The sequence below is a fragment of the Gymnoscopelus braueri genome (assembly GCF_963280865.1).
Source record: "Gymnoscopelus braueri genome assembly, chromosome: 14".
NCBI classification, from domain to species: domain Eukaryota; kingdom Metazoa; phylum Chordata; class Actinopteri; order Myctophiformes; family Myctophidae; genus Gymnoscopelus; species Gymnoscopelus braueri.
The window spans coordinates 46,710,006-46,729,850 of record NC_137619.1 but is presented as its reverse complement, the minus strand read 5'-3'; the positions used below and the strand labels follow the sequence as shown (position 1 = coordinate 46,729,850).

Sequence of the window (19,845 nt, the reverse complement as noted above, 5' to 3'; positions counted from 1 at the left end):
TTTTTGGAAATCTCTATGGGAAAAATGCATGGACTATTTTTGAGTGGAACCAGAAAATGGCCGCCATGCACTGCTATGCCCTATAAGAAGGGGAAAAGGCGCACCACCTACACACAGAAAGATAATGGTTCTTAAAAAGGCTATACGGTTCCACAAAGAACCATCAACTACTAAAGAACCATTCGATCTAGTGAATGGTTCTTCATGTTCCTCATCTAGTTCTAGAGAACCTTTTCTTAAACCATGTCTTAATAGGCAGACATTCATCAAAAATAGCAGATCTACAAGCTCACAGCATTGTGAGCTTGCAGATCTGCTATTTTCGACAAACACATTTCAGCCGGTTGATGAAGTTTATACGGGTTAAGGGGTTTAGGTTCTTTATAGAACTATTTAAACAAATGGTCTGAAATGTTCTTTCTGGAACCAAAAATGGTTCTTATATGCTATGGCATCACTCTGAAGAACAAGTTTTGGTTCCAGTTGGCACATTTATTTTTCTGTGTGTATGCATACACACACTGCAGCGTGACAGCGGAGCGAACAACACTGTAGAGCTCAAAACCCTGATGCTGGAAGCGATATGGAGGGCAGAGATCCAGGAATCCAGGAGTTGGTGTCTGTCGGCTAGTCCGCACTCTGGCATCGCATCAGAATGTATCTTCTCTCATTGTTAGGAAAGCCTATCTAAGCCTTTCTAACCCCCACCGTTTGACCTGAAAGCAAAGGCTGTATCCCACCGGGATTAACCCCAACCCCCTCTTACCCTGACCAGAGTTCAGATTCACCCATTTCGGATCATGTCAATGCACTGAATGAGACATTATCACGTTTAATCAGACTATTGATTGGTCTATAAGTCATGGGTTCCCAAACTTTTCAGCCCGCGACCCCAAAATAATGTGGCCATTGACCCGCGACCCCACCTAACCTGGCTGGAGGTAACTTAAGCACATAAACTTGCATGTTCGGTGCACATTTGTTATGTATTTTAGTATGACTTTTGACTGTAGGCCTACTACTTGTAGCCTACTGTTAATAATCTTGTTAATATATTGTCGTGTATTTGAGGCAGTAAACTGCGTGTTAGCAGGCTGGTTGTAATGACATAGAGGAGAAGAAGACGTCAGGTTCCCAGGTTCCATGTTCATTTATTCAGCATCAAACAAACATCATAGCAACAGCAGAAGGAGCCGAAGCTCCCCCCAGCCTCACGGCGCGTGACACTACTCTCTAACGAGTCATTTTACAGTCACTCTTTATACACTGTAGCTTCACATTAGAATGCAGGCGGTTCATGTGGGGTGGGGGTCAATGAGAGCCCCCACCAGCTGATCAAGCTCTGAAGTCCTTTGAACACTAGCAAATGGTACTGTCTCTCTGTCTGATTAGCAACTGTATATCAGGAAGCCTAGACCTGATGTCTTCAGGTTACAATGGAGATGTAAATCACACTTCATACCAGGGCAGAGTCCCTGATTAGCAAATGCCAGGCTGGGTCTGAGTCAACAACACATTATTCTTCTTATTATAATTCTATCTGATTTTTACTGGCATACTGTTCAATAACTACAAGCCATACGGGCTAATATACCACAATATAATTAAATCAATCACATTTACAGTAATGAGATGGGTAAAATGTACTATTTGTAATCATTTTTAGATTGTATTTCATTCATTCTGTTGAATTCTTTTTTATTCTTTCTTTTTTTTTTATGACCCAAAATAATTTCGTGACCTCACCTTCAGTGTCCCGCGACCCCAACTTTGGGAACCCCTGGTCTAAGTAGGTGAGATACTGACCTACAGTACCCACGTTTGATCAGACTATTGACTCAGACAACCACCGAGCGAGTTGCCGCACCGAACGTGGCGAAGTTCAGCTTGAGCCGACTCAGGGTCGTCCGAGTTATGTACCGATAGGCACAGAATCATAAATCATGTTTTGGGGACTGAGCCCTGTCGGTAGGTCAGTATCTCATAAATCAATAGTCTGATTAAAAGTGTATAGGTCAGTATGACACCTACTTAGACCAATCAATAGTCTGAATAAACGTGATAATGTCCCATTCGGTGCTTTGATAGCATCCGAAGCCGGTGTCAGATTCCACCCCGATGCCCTCATCTACCCCTGCAAACCCGCCATAACACCCCGAAATATACTAAAGATTAATCGGCCCGAGGCTACATGGGGTCCCACAGCATTCAACACTTTCAACATGGCAACACTATTTTAGGCCTGTCATTATAGGCAAACTTTCATATCGTTGTTGTCGGGCAGAAACCTCTTATCTCCATATTTTGACTTTTTTTGTGTTTTTTCGTGAATGAATGCCCTACTTGATCATACTACAGTATTGACTGTAGTAGGACTGTAGTTGTCCTGGTCCACATTGGACCAGGACAACTGGCTTATAAGCGAGGCATTCATGAGGCATTCATTCGTGGTCGTTGTAGATGCCATAATTGCAGTGCACTGCTGATTTGTAAATGACCCCAGGAATGTGCCTTTTTCATCTCCCATGGGTGGCAAGTTCCCAAAATACCAAACACATGCAGGCGAGGAAATCTTCTAGCAATTGCTAAATCTAAGCAGACCCTAGACTAGAGGCTGTACTGCTCATTACACCCAACTTGTTAAATTGTGGAGCTAGAGGAAAGGCCACGGGGTCACCAAAATCAATAGGGTCCGTAGTGTAAAGTAACTAAGTACATTTACTCAAGTACTGTACTTAAGTAAAATGTTGAGGTATTTTTGACTTTACTGCATGGGGTATTTCTTTTACTCCACTACAATTATTTGAAAAAGTTATAGTTACTAGTTACTTTGCAGATATAAATTATTATATCATAAAACATACATTAACCACTTCAGCCCTATATTATACATGGGCTATTTGAAAATAGCCGATCTACAAGCTCACAAGGTGTTGCATTGCGACGCGTTGTGAGCTTGTAGATCGGCTATTTTCAAACATTTTAGTACTTGTACTTTTGGTACTTTACGTATATTGTGCTGCCAATACTTTTGTACTTTTATTCAAGTAACACAGGCCTTTTACTTTACTTGTAACAGAGTATTTTTATATTGTGGTATTGCTACTTTTAAGTAAAACATCTGAGTACTTCTTCCACCACTGAATAGGGTTCAGTTTGCAATCTGATTAAATTATGAGATTTCTTGTGTGCAAAATTGTCATTTTGGCCTGAGTGTGGCACTAGAGGGGTTCATCCTGCACTCAACATGAAGGTGCTCAGCCTGCTCAGATTTCGACTCAAGGTATCTTTAGGGTAATTCAAATCCTCCATCCTCCAGGGTCCATGAAGGTGAACATCAAATGTAGGCCTATGTTGTTTGAATACTTTATTATTAGTCAATACCACTTATACCAACATCATCCTTAGAGCTAGATAAATGAAAATATTTTGTCCACATAGAAAAACACTAATTTTCATGATTTATTAATTTATTGATAAGAATCTGTGGTTCCATACATTTGATATGACAACCATACATACGCTAACCCAATTTGAAAGGGAACGATTTCAACACAACAAAAAGGAATGAAAAATGTCCACGAATTTCAGCCTTGAACATTAAAATCGGAAAGAGTTACAGATTTCTCAGGGGTAGTTCACTGCACAAAATACATACTATATATACACACGACATATATGATCAAATCATAAACAGTATAAGGAAATGTTGTATTTGCACAAATCAGTCTATGGTGCCAAGTTAAGTATTAATAGTTTACTGAGATTTCTGCACTATGCTTTAACGATAATGCTGTGTGTGCCCGTGCGTGCACGCTCGTGTCAATGAGTCTGTGTTTGTGCTATAGGGCACCTGATTATGATGTCACTAATCGCATTCATTTGACCGTATTGATTTTCAAAAGAGGGATTTGTAAAAGTATGCACTAAAACAAGTTGCCTCTTTCTCTTCCAGCTCAGCTGCATCGACGGTGGTCTCGTTAGTACATTGTTATATACGTTTGAGCACATTCTTCACTGGCTTGGGCACATTAATGCAAAGCCGCGACATTGTTCTCGCCATGGTTTTTAAAACCTACTGAATGTTCTAAGTGTTGATTATATGATAACCATGGCTATGTAATACGGTATTGTTTAACCTGCTATGGTCAGACAATAACTTAAAGCAGCACTATGTAACTCTCCTCTTCTACCCCGGATTTGAACCCGGTTTCCCGCACAAGTGCTGACATTTTTTTTACCATCGAGGTAATAGAGCTAATAGAGAGCCCGCCTGCTTGCTCAGGGGATAAATTGAATCTTGACCATCAGGTCAAAATTCGTGTCAGATCCTGTCTAGACATGACCTTTGACACGATATAAATAAATATAAATATATAAATAGTAGAGCAGGGAGACAAAATACAACCACCCCAATTGAATAGGTTATATTGTATTAACATACTCTTCCATACAGATTGGACAAAATTACATTTTATTCATTTAAAAAAAAAGTTACATAGTGAGGCTTTAAGAAAGTATTTATGAAAAGTATTTGTAGGTTACTATTGTATTTCTGAGGTATTTCTGTGAGGTAACATGATGTTGATATAATGCACATTCAGTGTAAACATAGAATTGAACACGTAAACCTTATATACTTTGTTGACCGGGGTCGCCCAGGGGTCAGTACTTGGCCTCCTGCTACACCAAATCTCTTCGGCAAAAATAGCCGATCTACAAGCTCACAACGTGACGCATTGTGAGCTTGTAGATCTGCTTTTTTTTTGGCGGCTATTATCAAATGCCCAGAATAGGGACGATATAGCCTGGTAAACCCTCCCTCCGGAAATCTCATTTCTATTTGATTCCTGGAGTGAGTCTGGCATGAACCGCCTCTCTGCAATATTGGCTGTGTATGCCAAACGGCCGCGCCTATCAGCGTCGTCGCTCATTGTTCTGTGATTGACAGCTTACGTTGGCCAATCAGGTGGCGAGTTCGAGTGAGCCCAAAACACGAACGGCAGCCATCTTTTTCTTGTGCGGCCAATTCTCCGCTATTTTTTTACTTCAAAAAGCTCTCTAACTTCTATTTTGAGGCACGGAATTTACTTATAAGATATCGTTTGGATAGGATTTAGTTGTTTAACTTCATATATGTGGTCAATTAATCATGACAAAGCCTATTTAAAAAAAAAAAAATAGAGAACCGGTAGGGTCGGGCAGTGACACCATTGTACCCGAAAAAGGCAACCCATTTTGGGTATGGCTGTCTCAAAAGTCCCGTCGCGTCACATTAAGACAGGTGAACTGCTGATTGGCTGAAGGGGAAAAATTATCATTGGCTGAAGGGGTTGTCAGTCAACGGTATTACTCCCGCCCAACTCCAGCACAGCCAATATTGCAGACAGGCGGATCAGGCCAGACTCACTCCTGAAATGAAATGGAATTGAGATTTCCGGAGGGAGGGTTTACCAGGCTAGGGACGATAGGGTTCATGTTGTCAAAAGGCAAGTACAGTGCTGTCATAAAATGACCTTTGTCTCATATAAAGTCTATAACGGTTTCATGGCTGTCAATGAGTAAGCAAACTTTGACCCAATTAACCCATTAAGACCTGAGGCCAATTCTACTTAATGTCTTCTAAATCCCAACTGTTTTTTGAAAAATATTTTTGAATGTTTTTCTTTTTAAACAAAATATATATATTTATTCAAAGATTTAGATAATGATTTTTTGATAATGAATTTTTTGCAGATCTACAAGTTCATAGCACGGCACTCTGTGCCGTGCTATGAGCTTGTATATCTGCTATTTTTGAATAGCCAAAGAAATCTAAAAATGACAGTCAGATGCTTTCCCGGTCTAAATGGGTTAAATGTCAGACCAAATCTTGCAGTGGATCATGAAGTTATAGGTAATCACTCCTACCTACAGTATAGAGAGAACCAGTATTGGGAACATCAAAGACAGCCTAGTGTTTTTTTTTTTAGCATGTCCAATTCATCTCCTCCCTTTACGCAGTAATCTACCAGACCTGGAATCACAGCAGTGTGCTTCATGAAAGCCCCTCTTGTCTTGAGGATTATGCATTTTTCACGGTTCAGCTTGGACCTTTGGTTTTACAGGATATATATTGTCACACAATGAACAGTAACCATAGGGCTGCCTCTATGGAATAGGCATTCCTTATTATTATATAATTCTTCATTATATCTCTGTTTAAGAATGTTTGAATAATGCAACATGGGGTACAATATCTGGGTGAAATGCATGTTTTATCATGACGTTTAGAAAACAAGTTGGTGTGATTGAGGCTATATTCTTAAATAATTGCCCCTGTCTCAGCCTTGAAACTGAGAAATATAAGGACTCTTGGGTGACACAATAATTTTCTACAGTCAATAAATAATACTAAACTGGTGTCAGCAGGAAATAACAGTTATAACAAGGACAACACTAATCTCCACAGTGTCCATAGAAGTGCACTTACAGCTATAGACACTGTACACGTCCCACTTTGCACTGCAGAGTGAACTACTGCAACACTGCTTAACCACACCAAAAGGAATTGTTTTCGTCTTGAAAAACTTAAAGGACCTTCTTGAAAACTTAAAAAGGGCCATACCGGTGGTCTGGCATGTTTAGCCCAGCACTGACTGCAACTCCAGGTATAATTAACATGACTGCTGACCATTTTCCAAAGCATGTTGATTTAGTTTAGTAAGATATATGAAAATCTACCTGCAGAGCAACTAGCTTGAGCTAATGCAGATAGTGCACCACACAATCTTTTTTTCTGTTGTCAAAGTTACATTATCATGTGTTTTAAACATGATGTTTTAAAAATTAGATTGATTTGAAAATTCAATTGTCCATGACTTATTAATATAACCGCACAGTGATATTTAGCCAACAATGACTTAATGACCTGACCAAAACAGACGCCAGGGTTAATGTGGTTAAAATGGCCTAAACGCTGTGTATAAATACTGCACCGATATTTTGCTGCTGTATGAGTGAGTGACAAATAAAACTTCTTCTTGATTCTTGACTAGACGACGACAAGAAATTACACCGGAATGGTCTTTTAAATGTTGAAAGGAAGGTAGCAGTAGTCATGAATACAAAAAATACACATGTATACATTTACAATTTTGTTGAATCTTCTGCAGTGGCTGCTACAGTAATAATGGACAATAATATTATCCGGGTCGTGAATGTACAGTACTGTACTATCTGGGACTTTAACAATGGTTACCACTGTATAGGATACAACACACGTACACACGTAAACACGTACACACGTACACACACACACACACACACACACACACACAGGGACGTGCAGGGGGATTTGGAGAGGCAGTTAACATACTTTTAGGCCCGGAAACCCGAGCACTAGGGGTGTGCTGATACACTAATTTCACGAAACGATACGATACGATATTGGGCTCACAACTTCGATACGATTTCGATACGATACGATACGCACTTTTTTATTATGACAATATATTATGAAAATATATGGGGGAGAAAAAAGCAAATGCAAACAAATAATTCTGTTTTTGCATTATTCAGACATGCAAACTTGTAGCTTTTCAGCAACAATAGCCGTTTTGAATCCAAATAGGGCAATAGTGTGACACCTGACCCGAAAAAAAACAACATGTTGTCACCCTTTTCATCTCGGGGCTATTTGCATGCCTGATTATTATTATTGTAAAAAAAAAAAAAAAAAAAAAATCAAAACGATATTTTTTTTCCCAAAACGATACATATCGTCACGAAAACGTATCGCGATATATCGCGGGACGATATATCGGCACACCCCTACCGAGCACGCAATGATACCGAAAAGGTATAATTGCGTGCTTATTGTCCTAAAAGTCATGCACCCAACAAACTTTGAACTGAGCAGATTGGACTTTCTGTTCCAGAGATAATGGCCAAAACATCTTGAAAATTGCCACGATTTTCGATTGAGTTTTGGTCATTGTCGCCCGTTTTTCATTAATAACACGGGCTAGGAAGGTCGGACGGCGACAAACTAAATACCTGAGAAAATTTCACTTTAAGCACATTCACTGCCATTTCCGTCGGCCTTACCGTTAGGCCGCTAGGGGCAGATGATTTTTATTTTCTTTGTCTGGAGAGGGCACTTTTTTACCAACGGGTAAAAGGGCAGGGGCTCAAGCCCCCTTTCATGTCTATGTGTGCACGTGCATGCACACACACACACACACACACACGCACACGCACACGCACACACACACACACACACACACACACACACACACACACACATACACACACACACACACACACACACACACACACACAGAAACATGTATAGGTACCTTCTATAAACCACCAGGACAGAGTGTGTGAGTGTGTAACGATCGCATGCTTTAGTTTATTTGGACTTGTTCTCAATTTGAGGCGTATTGATCTTCTCCCCGGTGAGCAGCTGCCAGATGCCTCCTCGGTAGTTCTCGTTCCCCAGGGAGTACAGGAACACGTTGAAGATGGGCGACGTCTTTGCCAGGATAGGAGCGATCTGCAAAGAGACGAGGTGCATGGCACAGCAACGTTGTCAATGATTAAAATGACATTAACCCATTCAAACCGGGAACGGGATCTGTGTAACCACTTTAACCATTATTTTATACTTTGGGCTATTCAAAAATAGCAGATATACAAGCTCATAGCGCGGCACCGAGTGCCCTTTGGAACCCCCTCAAGGAACCCTGAGGGTCCCCCCCCCCCCCCCACTTTGAGAACCACTGTTCTACGTGTTTTGCATTAACTCACCATCCTTATTTTGGGGGAGACCAGGTTGGCGTTCTCAATAGCAGCGTAGAAAGCCAGCACTCCGTAGGGACCCCAACAGAACAGCATGGCTTTGAAAGGAGAGCCAGCATTGAACTACAGGTGGGGGGGGGGGGGAGATATAGAGAGATTGTTAAATACAAATAATGTATTAACAGTCATTTTACATTTTCTGCAGCAAGTAGGATCTCAGCTCTTGAACTGACAAATGTACAAATTCCAACAGCGGCGAGAGCAAGTTGTTACAAGTGGAGCGTGAAGAGCGGAGGAGAGAGGAATAAGTGGTGTCACGGGGCTGACTGGCATTGTGGAGGGCTGGTCACAAGCCTTGGATAATGGTTTGGTCGGGGGGGGGGGGGGGGGGGGTGAAATGTTTTGAACTTATAGAATACGTTGAAGACCCCTGGTATATACAGTGGGGCCTTACACTGCTGCTTTTCCGTAAAAGCAGCAGTGTAAGGCCCCACTGTATATATCAGGGGTCTTCAACGTTTTTAGCCCAAGGATCCCCTAGCTGGAAGAGAGATGAAGCAGGGACCCCCACTATATTGTATAAAATTGTGTTTCAGATTCAGCTTTTTTTCCTCTTTTTTTCCCTCTACACCTATACCTCTTAAAATAGCCGATCTACAAGCGAGGCGTTGTGAGCTTGTAGATCGGCTATTTTTGGCTAATGTTCCCCTCAGAATAGGGATGCTGGGGTTCAAGTGGTTAATGTAAAAATGTAAAACATCCTCTCACATTTTTGGCGGGCCCCCTATAGTAGCTCTGAGGACCCCCTAGGGGTCCCGGACCCCCTGTTGAAGACCCCTGGTATATACAATGAAGCTGAAATAGCAGCTTGTAGATCTGCCGTAATTGGTTACTTTTCACCAAACAGTGGTCAGTGGTCAGGAAACGTCCAGCAGTTTCTCAGCTGTGAGAGAACTTAGCATAGCTCAATCCTACTTCAAGCAGCATTCTATGGCCCACGAAGGGCTATCATCACGATCATGAAATTTTACTTGCCGATTAATTGTCATACAAAATAATTGTTATTAACTAATTGTTGTGTTTTGGTATTGAACATTGGAACATAGGAAAAAAATGACATCTCTGTTTTAGGCTTTGTAAACAAAAACTCATATAATTTCATACAAAAAGAATGTATTCTCCGACATACAAGCTCACAACGCATCGCATCATGACGTGTTGTGAGCTCCTAAATCTGCTATTTCCACTATTTTAAGTTTGAAAATGTATGAAAATACATTTCAACATGGAAACGATTATGCTGATTATGCAGAATAATTGCAATTATCTAAAAAGATATTGCGATCAGGCGATTATGTCATAATTGTGACAGGCCTAGGCCTACAGTATGTGCACACTAGTTCAAGTTAGGGCTGTATGCTTTTCTTCCTTTCTTTAAACACTTGAATGCTCGTACAATCGCAGAAAATAGCAGATCTATAAGCTCACAACGTGTCCCTTTGCAGAGCGTTGTGTGAGCTTGTAGTTCGGCTATTTCTGGTGAAGAGATTTGGGAGCCAAATACAGAGCCGACCCCGGTCAACTAGGTATTAGGCTGCCCTAGCTTGTCTGATTTCTTGTCTAGAGGGGCGGGTTTAAAATCAGCGGAGAAAGAATGCGCCTGATCCCATTGGTTCACCGATCTGTCCGTCAGCCCCCGCCCCGTCAACAAAACATTTGGAGCGACGCCCACTGCACTCTGGTTGGTTGGGGAAATGAAACACTTCCTATGCCCGGAACACTCGCTGGTCCAGGCTTATATTTTTTAGCAAAACTAAAAAATAAAAGCCTGGAGATCGAGGCTAACTAGGTATTAGTTTACTAAGTATAGAGGGTTTTAAGTGGTTATACAAAACTTCAATTTCAAGATTGCGCAACAAAACTAAGAAAATCAACAGCTGTTTGGTAGTTATGTAACGCTATTAGACAACATATCTGTATGTCTACAGCATAGATGCCTTTGTGCTTGGACTAGAAGTGTCTCTGGACAGCCCAGATGACCGTAAGTAAGGGCCTTATGCAATGTATAGTGCAGCAGTATGCCTCAGTCTCTGAGGACATCCATATTGTGTCTATTGTGTACAATGACCTTTTCACTACTGGCCTCATACAGTACATACCCAACACAAAACACTGTCCCTCTAGCCATGATGTATGGATGTTACTCCTGGCTCATGTTCTCATGTACTGTCATGACTTCATGTTTCTACTTTGATAAGATATATTATAAAGCAATACTTGGAGAAGAACTCAGCTCCATTCCAAGAAAAATGTAATATCCTTTATTATACTCAGTAGTATCTCCCCTTTAAGTCTCTTTATGTCCTTGTGACTGTGATCATATAGTATATCGTCCCGGTTTTACAAATATTGAACCAATGAAAAGTATTAAAAAGCGCTTCTAACTAAACCTCCTAACTCCATTGGATCCTCAAAACTGTCGGTCAAACCACCTACAGTAACTAACACCTAACGAAAACCAATCTCCAATTTATTGGTCAAAAACCTCCTTACTCCACTTGAGCTGTACGTGGGTAAAGTGATGATAATATAAGGACATATTCACGTGTCTGACAATATATAAAGTCACCGTACCAACTTTGATGAAGCAGTATTGTGTTGTTCTAAAAACATGTTTTTTTTTTCATTTCCTGAAAAGTTAATATTTTCGATATAGCTGGTTTCTGCCCGACAGCAGAGACATGTAATATAGTATATATGCCATTGTGTGGTATAATCTGCTGTAATGGACACTGTATGGTAAATCTTACCTTGGGGTCTCCGGTCTTCTTGAATCTCTGAGCGATGGCCTGGTAGGAGGTCATGACAACGAACATGGGGATGGCGCTGTTGCAGATGGCCATGGGGATCAGGTACGACACATAGTTCCTGTGGACACAAACACACCAAGGTTAAGGTTGTATAACGGTTACTTTAATAATAGTCTCGCGAGCCAGACTGTTGCCTCCCAACATTTTCAAATGCTTCCGTCATACAGTCTGGAGCACGGAAGCTCTGAAAATGATCCAGGGATAAAACGTATGGGACAGCGCACAAGCAGCAAGACACAGATAAAGAATACAAGTTCTAATAAGATTAAGAGCTGGCCAAGAGAGAGACAAAGCAGAACGGCTGAAGAAACAGCACAATTAGGATCCAATAGTTGAAATAAGATGGATAATTTAGATACAACATGGAACAAGAAAAGTGTGCTCCTCGGAGCACAGGTCTCCGCCAGGCCGGGTTGCCTACCCAGGGCCCGCAAACTTTGTAAGGGAATCTTAGCCAATTGGAATGGGATCAGAAAATTCAGACTCATATGTTTTGATCACATGACCCCAGAGATAATGTGTAGCGATTTTGCTGTGAGTTTTGGACAAAATCTGAGAAAACGCATTGTGACAGAAAATGTAATCTGACACAAACAGGGTCTATAAATTGTGTCATGATCCAAGGAATCCAGGGGGGAAAAGATGTTGATTACACGACCTACAGTGCAGGGGTTAGAGGCCCCTGCACTGTAGGTCATGTGTGTGTGTGTGTGTGTGTGTGTGTGTGTGTGTGTGTGTGTGTGTGTGTGTGTGTGTGTGTGTGTGTGTGTGTGTGTGTGTGTGTGTGTGTGTGTGTGTGTGTGTGTGTGTGTGTGTGTGTGCGTGTGTGTGCGTGTGTGTGTGTGCGTGTGGTGGCCGGTGGGGGGTTAGAAGCCTATAAATCTAGGTCACTTGTCTGATTTGACAGAGTGCCGTAAGCCCTGCATTGTGTACAGTGCATACGGTTTATCGTATGTGTTGTATGAATGGTGTATTGTTAACCACATTGTTGTGTGTACATATACTGTAGATATTGACGAGGAGGAGGAACACGCACATCCAAACCCTACTTAGGCAGCTACTGAACAGAAAACACAATGACTTACAAAAAGGAAGAAAACAGCTCACACAATAACAAGAAATACAAAAAGACTACGTTTCAACATGGAGTCCAGTTGTGCGCGAGCTGTTTTCTTTCTTTTATACTGCCCCCCAGGGGTCCATGAGGGGATTCCAGGGGGTCCCCAGCTAAATGTATGATAGTCAGGAACCAAATGGACCCTTAAAGGTCTGTAACTCTGAGTGCATACACCTTTTTTCTTCTTCACCATTTGTATGCTCTCACAGTTAAATAAACATAGATGACATTGATGATTTTACGGTGTAGATTGGGGTCCTAATGCATAAAAAAAGTTGGCATCCTTGAAATTAAAATGGCCGAGAATCACTGCTATAGCCGTAATATATAGCCTCTTATGGGGTATCTTTTCCAACGGGCGGTCCGCGGGCTAATAAGTGTCAATTTGGGGGTCCTTGACATGAATACGTTTGTTGAGAACCACTGACTGTAGATAATACCTGTCTCCCTTGCTGATGTCCAGAGTGCAGCAGGTCCTGAGCGGTTCGTAGTCGTACTCTCCCCAGCCGAGGACGGGCATGGCGGCCCAGAACGCCGTGAACAGCCAGATGAATACGGTCAGAGTGATGGCACTGCTCCACTGCAACTTTGTCCCTGAGAAACGCACACGTTATCTGCTTTAATACCTCATATAATCCATGTTTCAATGTAAAATACTGTATGGATTGCAGGTTAAGGTGGTGTAAGTGATATTTTTTGGTTAAAGGAGTAATTCACCCCAAAAATTGCTTATTTTCTATCAATTGCACACCCTGTGAAGCCTTGAATTCATGGAGAGTTTTTTGTTTTTTGTCGTCTCCTATTGACCGATGACCCGGTCATCAAACTATTGGCTCAGGAATGCGACAAACAAAACAAAGGAATCTCCATGAATTCAAGGCTTCATGGGGTGTGTACTTGATAGAAAATAAGTCATTTTTTGGGTGAACTACTCCTTTAAACGAAGTGAAAGCGAGAATGGTTAAGCGTGTCTGTGGGTTTTAAAAATATTGAACCAATGAAAAGTATTAAGAAGAGCTTGTGACTAAATAATAACTACATTGGATCGAGAAATCCTGAAAAGAAACGCCTTTGGACAGCAACGATATGAGAATTGTGAGCTGTGGTGGTCGCAGCAATTACACAGGAAAGGGAAGTGTTCCCTTTCCTTCTACCACACAATAACAAACCCTACTGTAAACAATAGAAATGGTCTCCTTTTTTCACCCCTGGCAGCATAACAGCTACAAGGCTTCTGTGTTGTCTGTGTGTAAATAGTTTCTATATCAGTCCTCCTGGCAGGTTCTAGTGTATTTCATCACTGTTTGTTTCTCTGCTCATAATCATTAACTAGCGTCCCTATTCTGAGCATGTCACACTAGGCCAGTGGATACCAAACAATGGGTCACGACCCATTTTTGGGTTACAGACCCATTTTATGGGTTGTGGGTAAATATCCTTTTTTCCCCTTTTTTTCCCCACCAAACAAAAATAATTACTTCAAAAGATTTAAAAAGATTCAATTAAAGTAAAATCTTTCAACAAAAAAAAGTCAGTATGAAAAAAACAATTCCATACATAAAAAAAAGAAAATAGCTGATTTACAAGCTCACAAAGCGTCAACAAAGTGTGTAGGGGTGAGGGCTGATTTGAGCTGGGAATTTACTGTTGAATGGAGCTACTGTTTTTAGACCGGTCAGAGGTTAAGTGGGTTAAGTAGATACATTATCGTTTGTGTGTGTGTGTGTGTGTGTGTGTGTGTGTGTGTGTGTGTGTGTGTGTGTGTGTGTGTGTGTGTGTGTGTGTGTGTGTGTGTGTGTGTGTGTGTGTGTGTGTGTGTGTGTGTGTGAGAGAATGTGCGTGCGTGCCTGCCTGTTTGCTTGCATGTAGTGGTAGGAGTAAAAATAATAATGATAACTTATATAGCACTTTTCTAAACATGAGTCACAAAGTGCTGCACAAACATAGACAGAATGCACAGTAAAAACAAGAATTTCACAAAGGTAATAAACGAGTGAAAATAAAATGTGCTAATACCAATTGAACAAGAAATAACCATGAGCTAAAGATAATGAATCAAAGAAAAGGCTGTTTACAGGAATGCTTTCTGGAACATATATGTCATTTAAAAAATAGAATGGAGTCAGCGTGGCGAATGTCCTCGGGTAGAGCATTCCAGAGAGTGGTTTGACAATGTGTTGACTATGTAGACTGTGTGTGTTTAGTAGCTGTTACAACCATTACCATTGTTGGGTACATAACCCCGGGCGGCGGGATATAGTCTCTGCCACCTCGAATCAATTAATCACTTATGCAGTATTTTATAATTTTTGCACAACAATGTTATGCAAAAGCATCTGTGTCATTTAAAATGTACTTGGCTATTCAAAAAATAGCAGATCTACAAGCTCATAACGTGGCACCGCGAGCTTGTAGATCTGCTATTTTTTTTAAATCATGAAAATTCGCTTCTGGGGATTCTTCAAATGTCTTCTAAATCCTCACAGTTTTTTTGTTAAAACGTATGTTGCTACAATCAGTGGTTCTCTTTTTTCAAGTTCAAGGACCCCCAAAATGATATGTATTTGGCCGCAGACCCCATCTCAAAATATATTGTACCAGGGACCCCCAGAAGCACAGAAATGTTCGCTTTAAAACATATATACTCAAAGATTTGAACAAATAAAATAAAGATATATATATATATATTTTTTTTTAACCTTTTCGTCTATAATAACATGCCCAAAATAGGGATCAATTATTAATTCTCTGGAGTAGGAGATGTCAGCCCTAAAGAAAAAGGCTAGTCATTTTGTATTTTAAAACAAAATGCTAGACGCCAGAGGGTTAAATTGAAGATTTTATTGAATTATCGATAATCAAATATTTGTTTTAATAATCAATTAGTTCGATTATCTGTCGCACGCCTACATGGTTTCCCCTGCCGTCGGGTGTGTGAACGGGTGAATGTAAAGCTCTGTGGATAAAGGCGCTATAGAAATGCAGGCCATTTACATTCCTGACTGGTCAGTGAGAGCTAGCTGAGGTCACTTGCTAGCAGTGGTGGAAAAAGTACTCTAATGTTTTACTTAAGTAATCCGGAATTCAAAATTTACTTGAGTAAAAGTACAAAAGTATTGGTATCAAAATGTACTTAAAGTACCAAAAGTGAAAGTACTAAAATGTTTGAAAATAGCAGATCTACAAGCTCACAACGCGCCACAACGCGTCGCAATGCGACGCGTTGTGAGCTTGTAGATCGGCTATTTTCAAATAGCCTAGGTATAAAATAGGGCTGAAGTGGTTAATGTATGTTTTATAATATAATAATTTACATCTGCTAAGTAACTAGTAACTAAAGTTTTCAATTAAATGTAGTGGAGTAAAAGTACAATATTTGGATCCGAGATGTGGAGTAGAAGTATAAGTATTGGAAAATGGAAAAAGTAAGGTAAAACAGTACAACAAATTGTACTTAAGTAAATGTACTTAGTTACTTTCCACCAATGCTTATTGGTGCACTACTAATGTTATCTGCTCACTTCAATGCTAAATGGTGCAATTATATCAAGCTTTTTATCCAAAGCACTTTACATTTTGCTTTACATTCACACACACAGATGGCGGAGGAAACCATGCCAGGAACAGACCTGCCCATCATCATCAGGAGCAGTTAGGGGTTCAGTGTGTTACTCAAGGACACTTTGCCATTAACCCAGGGGATCGAACCGCAAACTTTACGATTCCCAAGCAGCCGCTCTACCACCTGACCCACTCCTACTAGTCACTTATAAGTACAGTAGTGATGGTATATCTGCTCACTTACTAGTGCAGTACTGGTGGTATCTGCTCACTTACTAGTGCAGTACAGGTGGTATCGGCTCACTTACTAGTGCAGTACTGCTGGTATCTGCTCACTTACTAGTGCAGTACTGGTGGTATCTGCTCACTTACTAGTGCAGTACTGGTGGTATCTGCTCACTTATTAGTGCAATACAGATGGTATCATTGTAGACACTTACTAGTGCAGTACTGGTGGTATCTGTCCCATGCCACAGCAGCGATGAAGTGGAGGCTAGCAAGAGCTGTGAGGAAACCCTGGAATCCGTGCAATTGACATCCATCTGAGCCGTAGGGCCAGTACCTGCAGTTAGAAAGGATTCACCAATTAGTTCATGCTAATGTAACTGTATCACTGTAACGCTCCATGAACACCAACCTAGGACATCATCTTACATCTTTCACATTTGTTATGTTGACGTGACTACTTCTGTGACTACAGCTGCCTTAGTATAAAACATACTAGGTACTGTTATTGCTGCTTTAGTGTTTTCTGCAGATAAAGTTATTGCCCTTTTATCTGCCTTATGCCTTATTATACACTTATTATTTTTTCCCCCTCTTGCCATTATTATGTTATGCTGATGTGGATACTTGTTGAAGGCTTCTTCTTTTTTTAACGTAGTTATTATACTGTCATACTGTTTTCCAGTGTGCCAAAGGCATTATGTCATATTTAAAGTTTTCTTTATCTTTAGTGTTGTTGTGGAAAAGTATGACCTCACATATTTGCATTTTGCTTCTTGTATCTGCATGAGTAGTGACAAATAAACTTGATTCTTGATCTCTCATCCACCTATTATGATAATTATATAGGTAACAAACGACTGTATAATCATGTGTTTCTGAACAGCATGGGGCCGCTTGGTTTGTTCCTGGCCTTATTGATCATTTAGTTTGAATAGAGAGTGTGATTGATCAATAACATATGGTTGTGCATGCCTTATTGATTGCCTTGTTGCAGCGGTTGTCAAAGTGGGGTCCAGGGATGCCTCAGATTTGAGGCTGTTCCAAATGGACCCTTACAGGTCTGTAGCTCAAATGGAACCAATCCATTTGTACACTCTCAGAATTAGGGGGGGTCCTTGAAAATAAACTGTTTCAGACAGTGTTGCAATGCTGAATTGGAACGTGGTTGCACTCTATTTTAATGACTTGATGCGCACGTCTCTTAACATACACTACAGGTCACACAATGGACAATTGATATGCATCTATAGGCTCATTCCTATGTTAATCCACCTGGTGTGAGTCAGGAGCCTTTGTACACTTTGTTGAGGTGTGAATTTAAAATTGTTTTAAATCTGTGCGTGTGCCTGTGCAACGTGCTCCTGGTCAAATAAGTTCCTGCACGGCGTGCAAGGCCGTCCCATGAGCAATGCAACCCTGGTTTCAGAACTACTGCCTTATTGACAATAAGGCATACACATGATTGATTACGTTGCCTTTGATTGATTGATTGAATACTTTATAATGTAAACAGCACGTGGTACAGTCAGACATTAAGGCTAAAAGGATAACACACAAAAGGTGAAGTGGATAATATATGTTTTGTAATAAATAATAAGCAAAATCTACAAAGTAACTAACTAAAGTTTTCATATAATTGTAGTGGAGTAGCAAATATAATATTTGCCTCTGAGATGTAGTGGAATAGAAGTAAAAGTACTGAACATTGGAAATACTTCAGTAAAGTTCTAAAAAAATAAATAAAAATTATACCGCTACAATGCATAATACAGGTGACGTCACTCACCTCAGAAAGCTGGAGAAGGCGGCGATGGTGGCGTTCCCAGAGATGCCCATGTCAGCCAGGGCCAGGCTGAACACCAGGAGGTTACTGGGCGTTCTCAGCTCTCTGATCTTGAAGAAAGCAACGACCGTGACCGCATTGAGGAGGAACCCAAGAAGACCTGGGGAAAAAAAGAACATCGAAAAACCATAAGAAAGAACCAGACAATTAATTTAACCCAGTATATAGCCTCGATCGAATACCAAAAACGCTCGCCCCAAAACACAGTCGCCCCGGGCGCAAATCCGGCGGTATGCACCTGGTATTCCTAAACGTAACCTCAGTAAACTATGCCTAAAACCTAACATTGTGGCTTATTTTTAACCTTAACCTCAGTAAAACGGTGTAAAACATAACCCTATTCCTAAACTTAACCTCAGTGAAACCATGCCTCACCCTAAACGTATTTCTAACCATTATCCTCAGTAAAACAAAACACAAGAACCGCCCCAGCGTGCGGTCGGTGGAAAAAAAAATGGGGGCGAGCGTGTTTTGGGGCGAGGCTTCCGATTACCGCCACTCGATCACGGTGCGCGCAGCGATGCTTGCGCAACGTGCATGTCCTGTTCGAAAAGATCGATGCACGTTGGTGTTGATAATATATCACTGATCAACGTGATCGTGCAACGCTGTGTTAGCAGACATCGCGCAGATGCTTGTGTCCTGGTGATACAGACACAGACAGCTGTGCAGACAGATTACAGGTCCAGTAGGTTAAATAACAGTGGGTGCAACAACATACAACAACCCCGGCGCGTTTATTTTGGACGAATTCCATCTAACACTCATACTCACCCTCCACGAGCAGACACGATCCCAGCGAGAACACATCGAACTCCGTGAAGCCCTCCGGTAAAGGGTGTGAAGAAACCATCCTGGATGAAAGAAGGCGATCTAGACTCCGTATGTATAAGTGTAGAGAGAGAGAGAGAGACCACCACAGACCACTGAGACCAGCCCCTCACTCCTATGCAGCCGCTGATGATGCTGTGGCTCGATGTGACCTAAGAAAGAGCGCTTTTAAAGGGACATTTCACGTGGAAAAGCATGGATGTAATTATGTAAAGCCTATAGCTCTTGCTCGCTCGCGCTCTCCCTCTCTCTCTCTCCCTCTCCCTAGCTCGCTCTCCCTCGCTCTCTCTCCCTTGCTCTCTCTCTCTCTCTCTCTCTCTCTCTCTCTCTCTCTCTCTCTCTCTCTCTCTCTCTCTCTCTCTCTCTCTCTCTCTCCCTCGCTCTCTCTCTTTCTCTCTCTCTCTCTCTCTCTCTCTCTCTCTCTCTCTCTCTCTCTCTCTCTCTCTCTCTCTCTCTCTCTCTCTCTCTCTCTCTCTCTCTCTCTCTCTCTCTCTCTCTCTCTCTCTCTCTCGCCCCAATCCCTGCAAGAATGTCTTAATGAACGCACCACAAACCGGTCTAATGCGTATTTGTTAGAGCGACACTAAAGAGCTGCAATTAAGTTGCACAAC

General features: G+C 41.2%; 1 protein-coding gene across 1 annotated transcript; it reads right to left on the bottom strand.

Moving 5' to 3' along the window:
• Positions 1-8,284: 8,284 nt before the first annotated feature.
• Positions 8,285-19,523, bottom strand: rgra (retinal G protein coupled receptor a). The gene is made up of 7 exons (XM_080449141.1): positions 19,178-19,523; positions 18,347-18,503; positions 16,773-16,894; positions 13,212-13,365; positions 11,595-11,712; positions 8,794-8,907; positions 8,285-8,539 (listed from the first exon to the last, which is right to left on the bottom strand). Exons 1-7 carry the CDS (start codon positions 19,254-19,256, stop codon positions 8,396-8,398), a joined length of 888 nt encoding a protein of 295 aa, XP_080305267.1. The 5' UTR covers positions 19,257-19,523; the 3' UTR covers positions 8,285-8,395.
• Positions 19,524-19,845: the final 322 nt, after the last annotated feature.

Coding starts and splice junctions, on each gene's coding strand:
- rgra (XM_080449141.1), bottom strand. CDS start 19,256: ATGGTTTCTTCACACCCTTTACCGGAGGGCTTCACGGAGTTCGATGTG. Junction 11,713..13,211: donor GACATCAGCAAGGGAGACAG/GTATTATCTACA, acceptor TTGTGTCCACAG/GAACTATGTGTCGTACCTGA. Junction 8,908..11,594: donor AGAAGACCGGAGACCCCAAG/GTAAGATTTACC, acceptor CCCCACCTGTAG/TTCAATGCTGGCTCTCCTTT.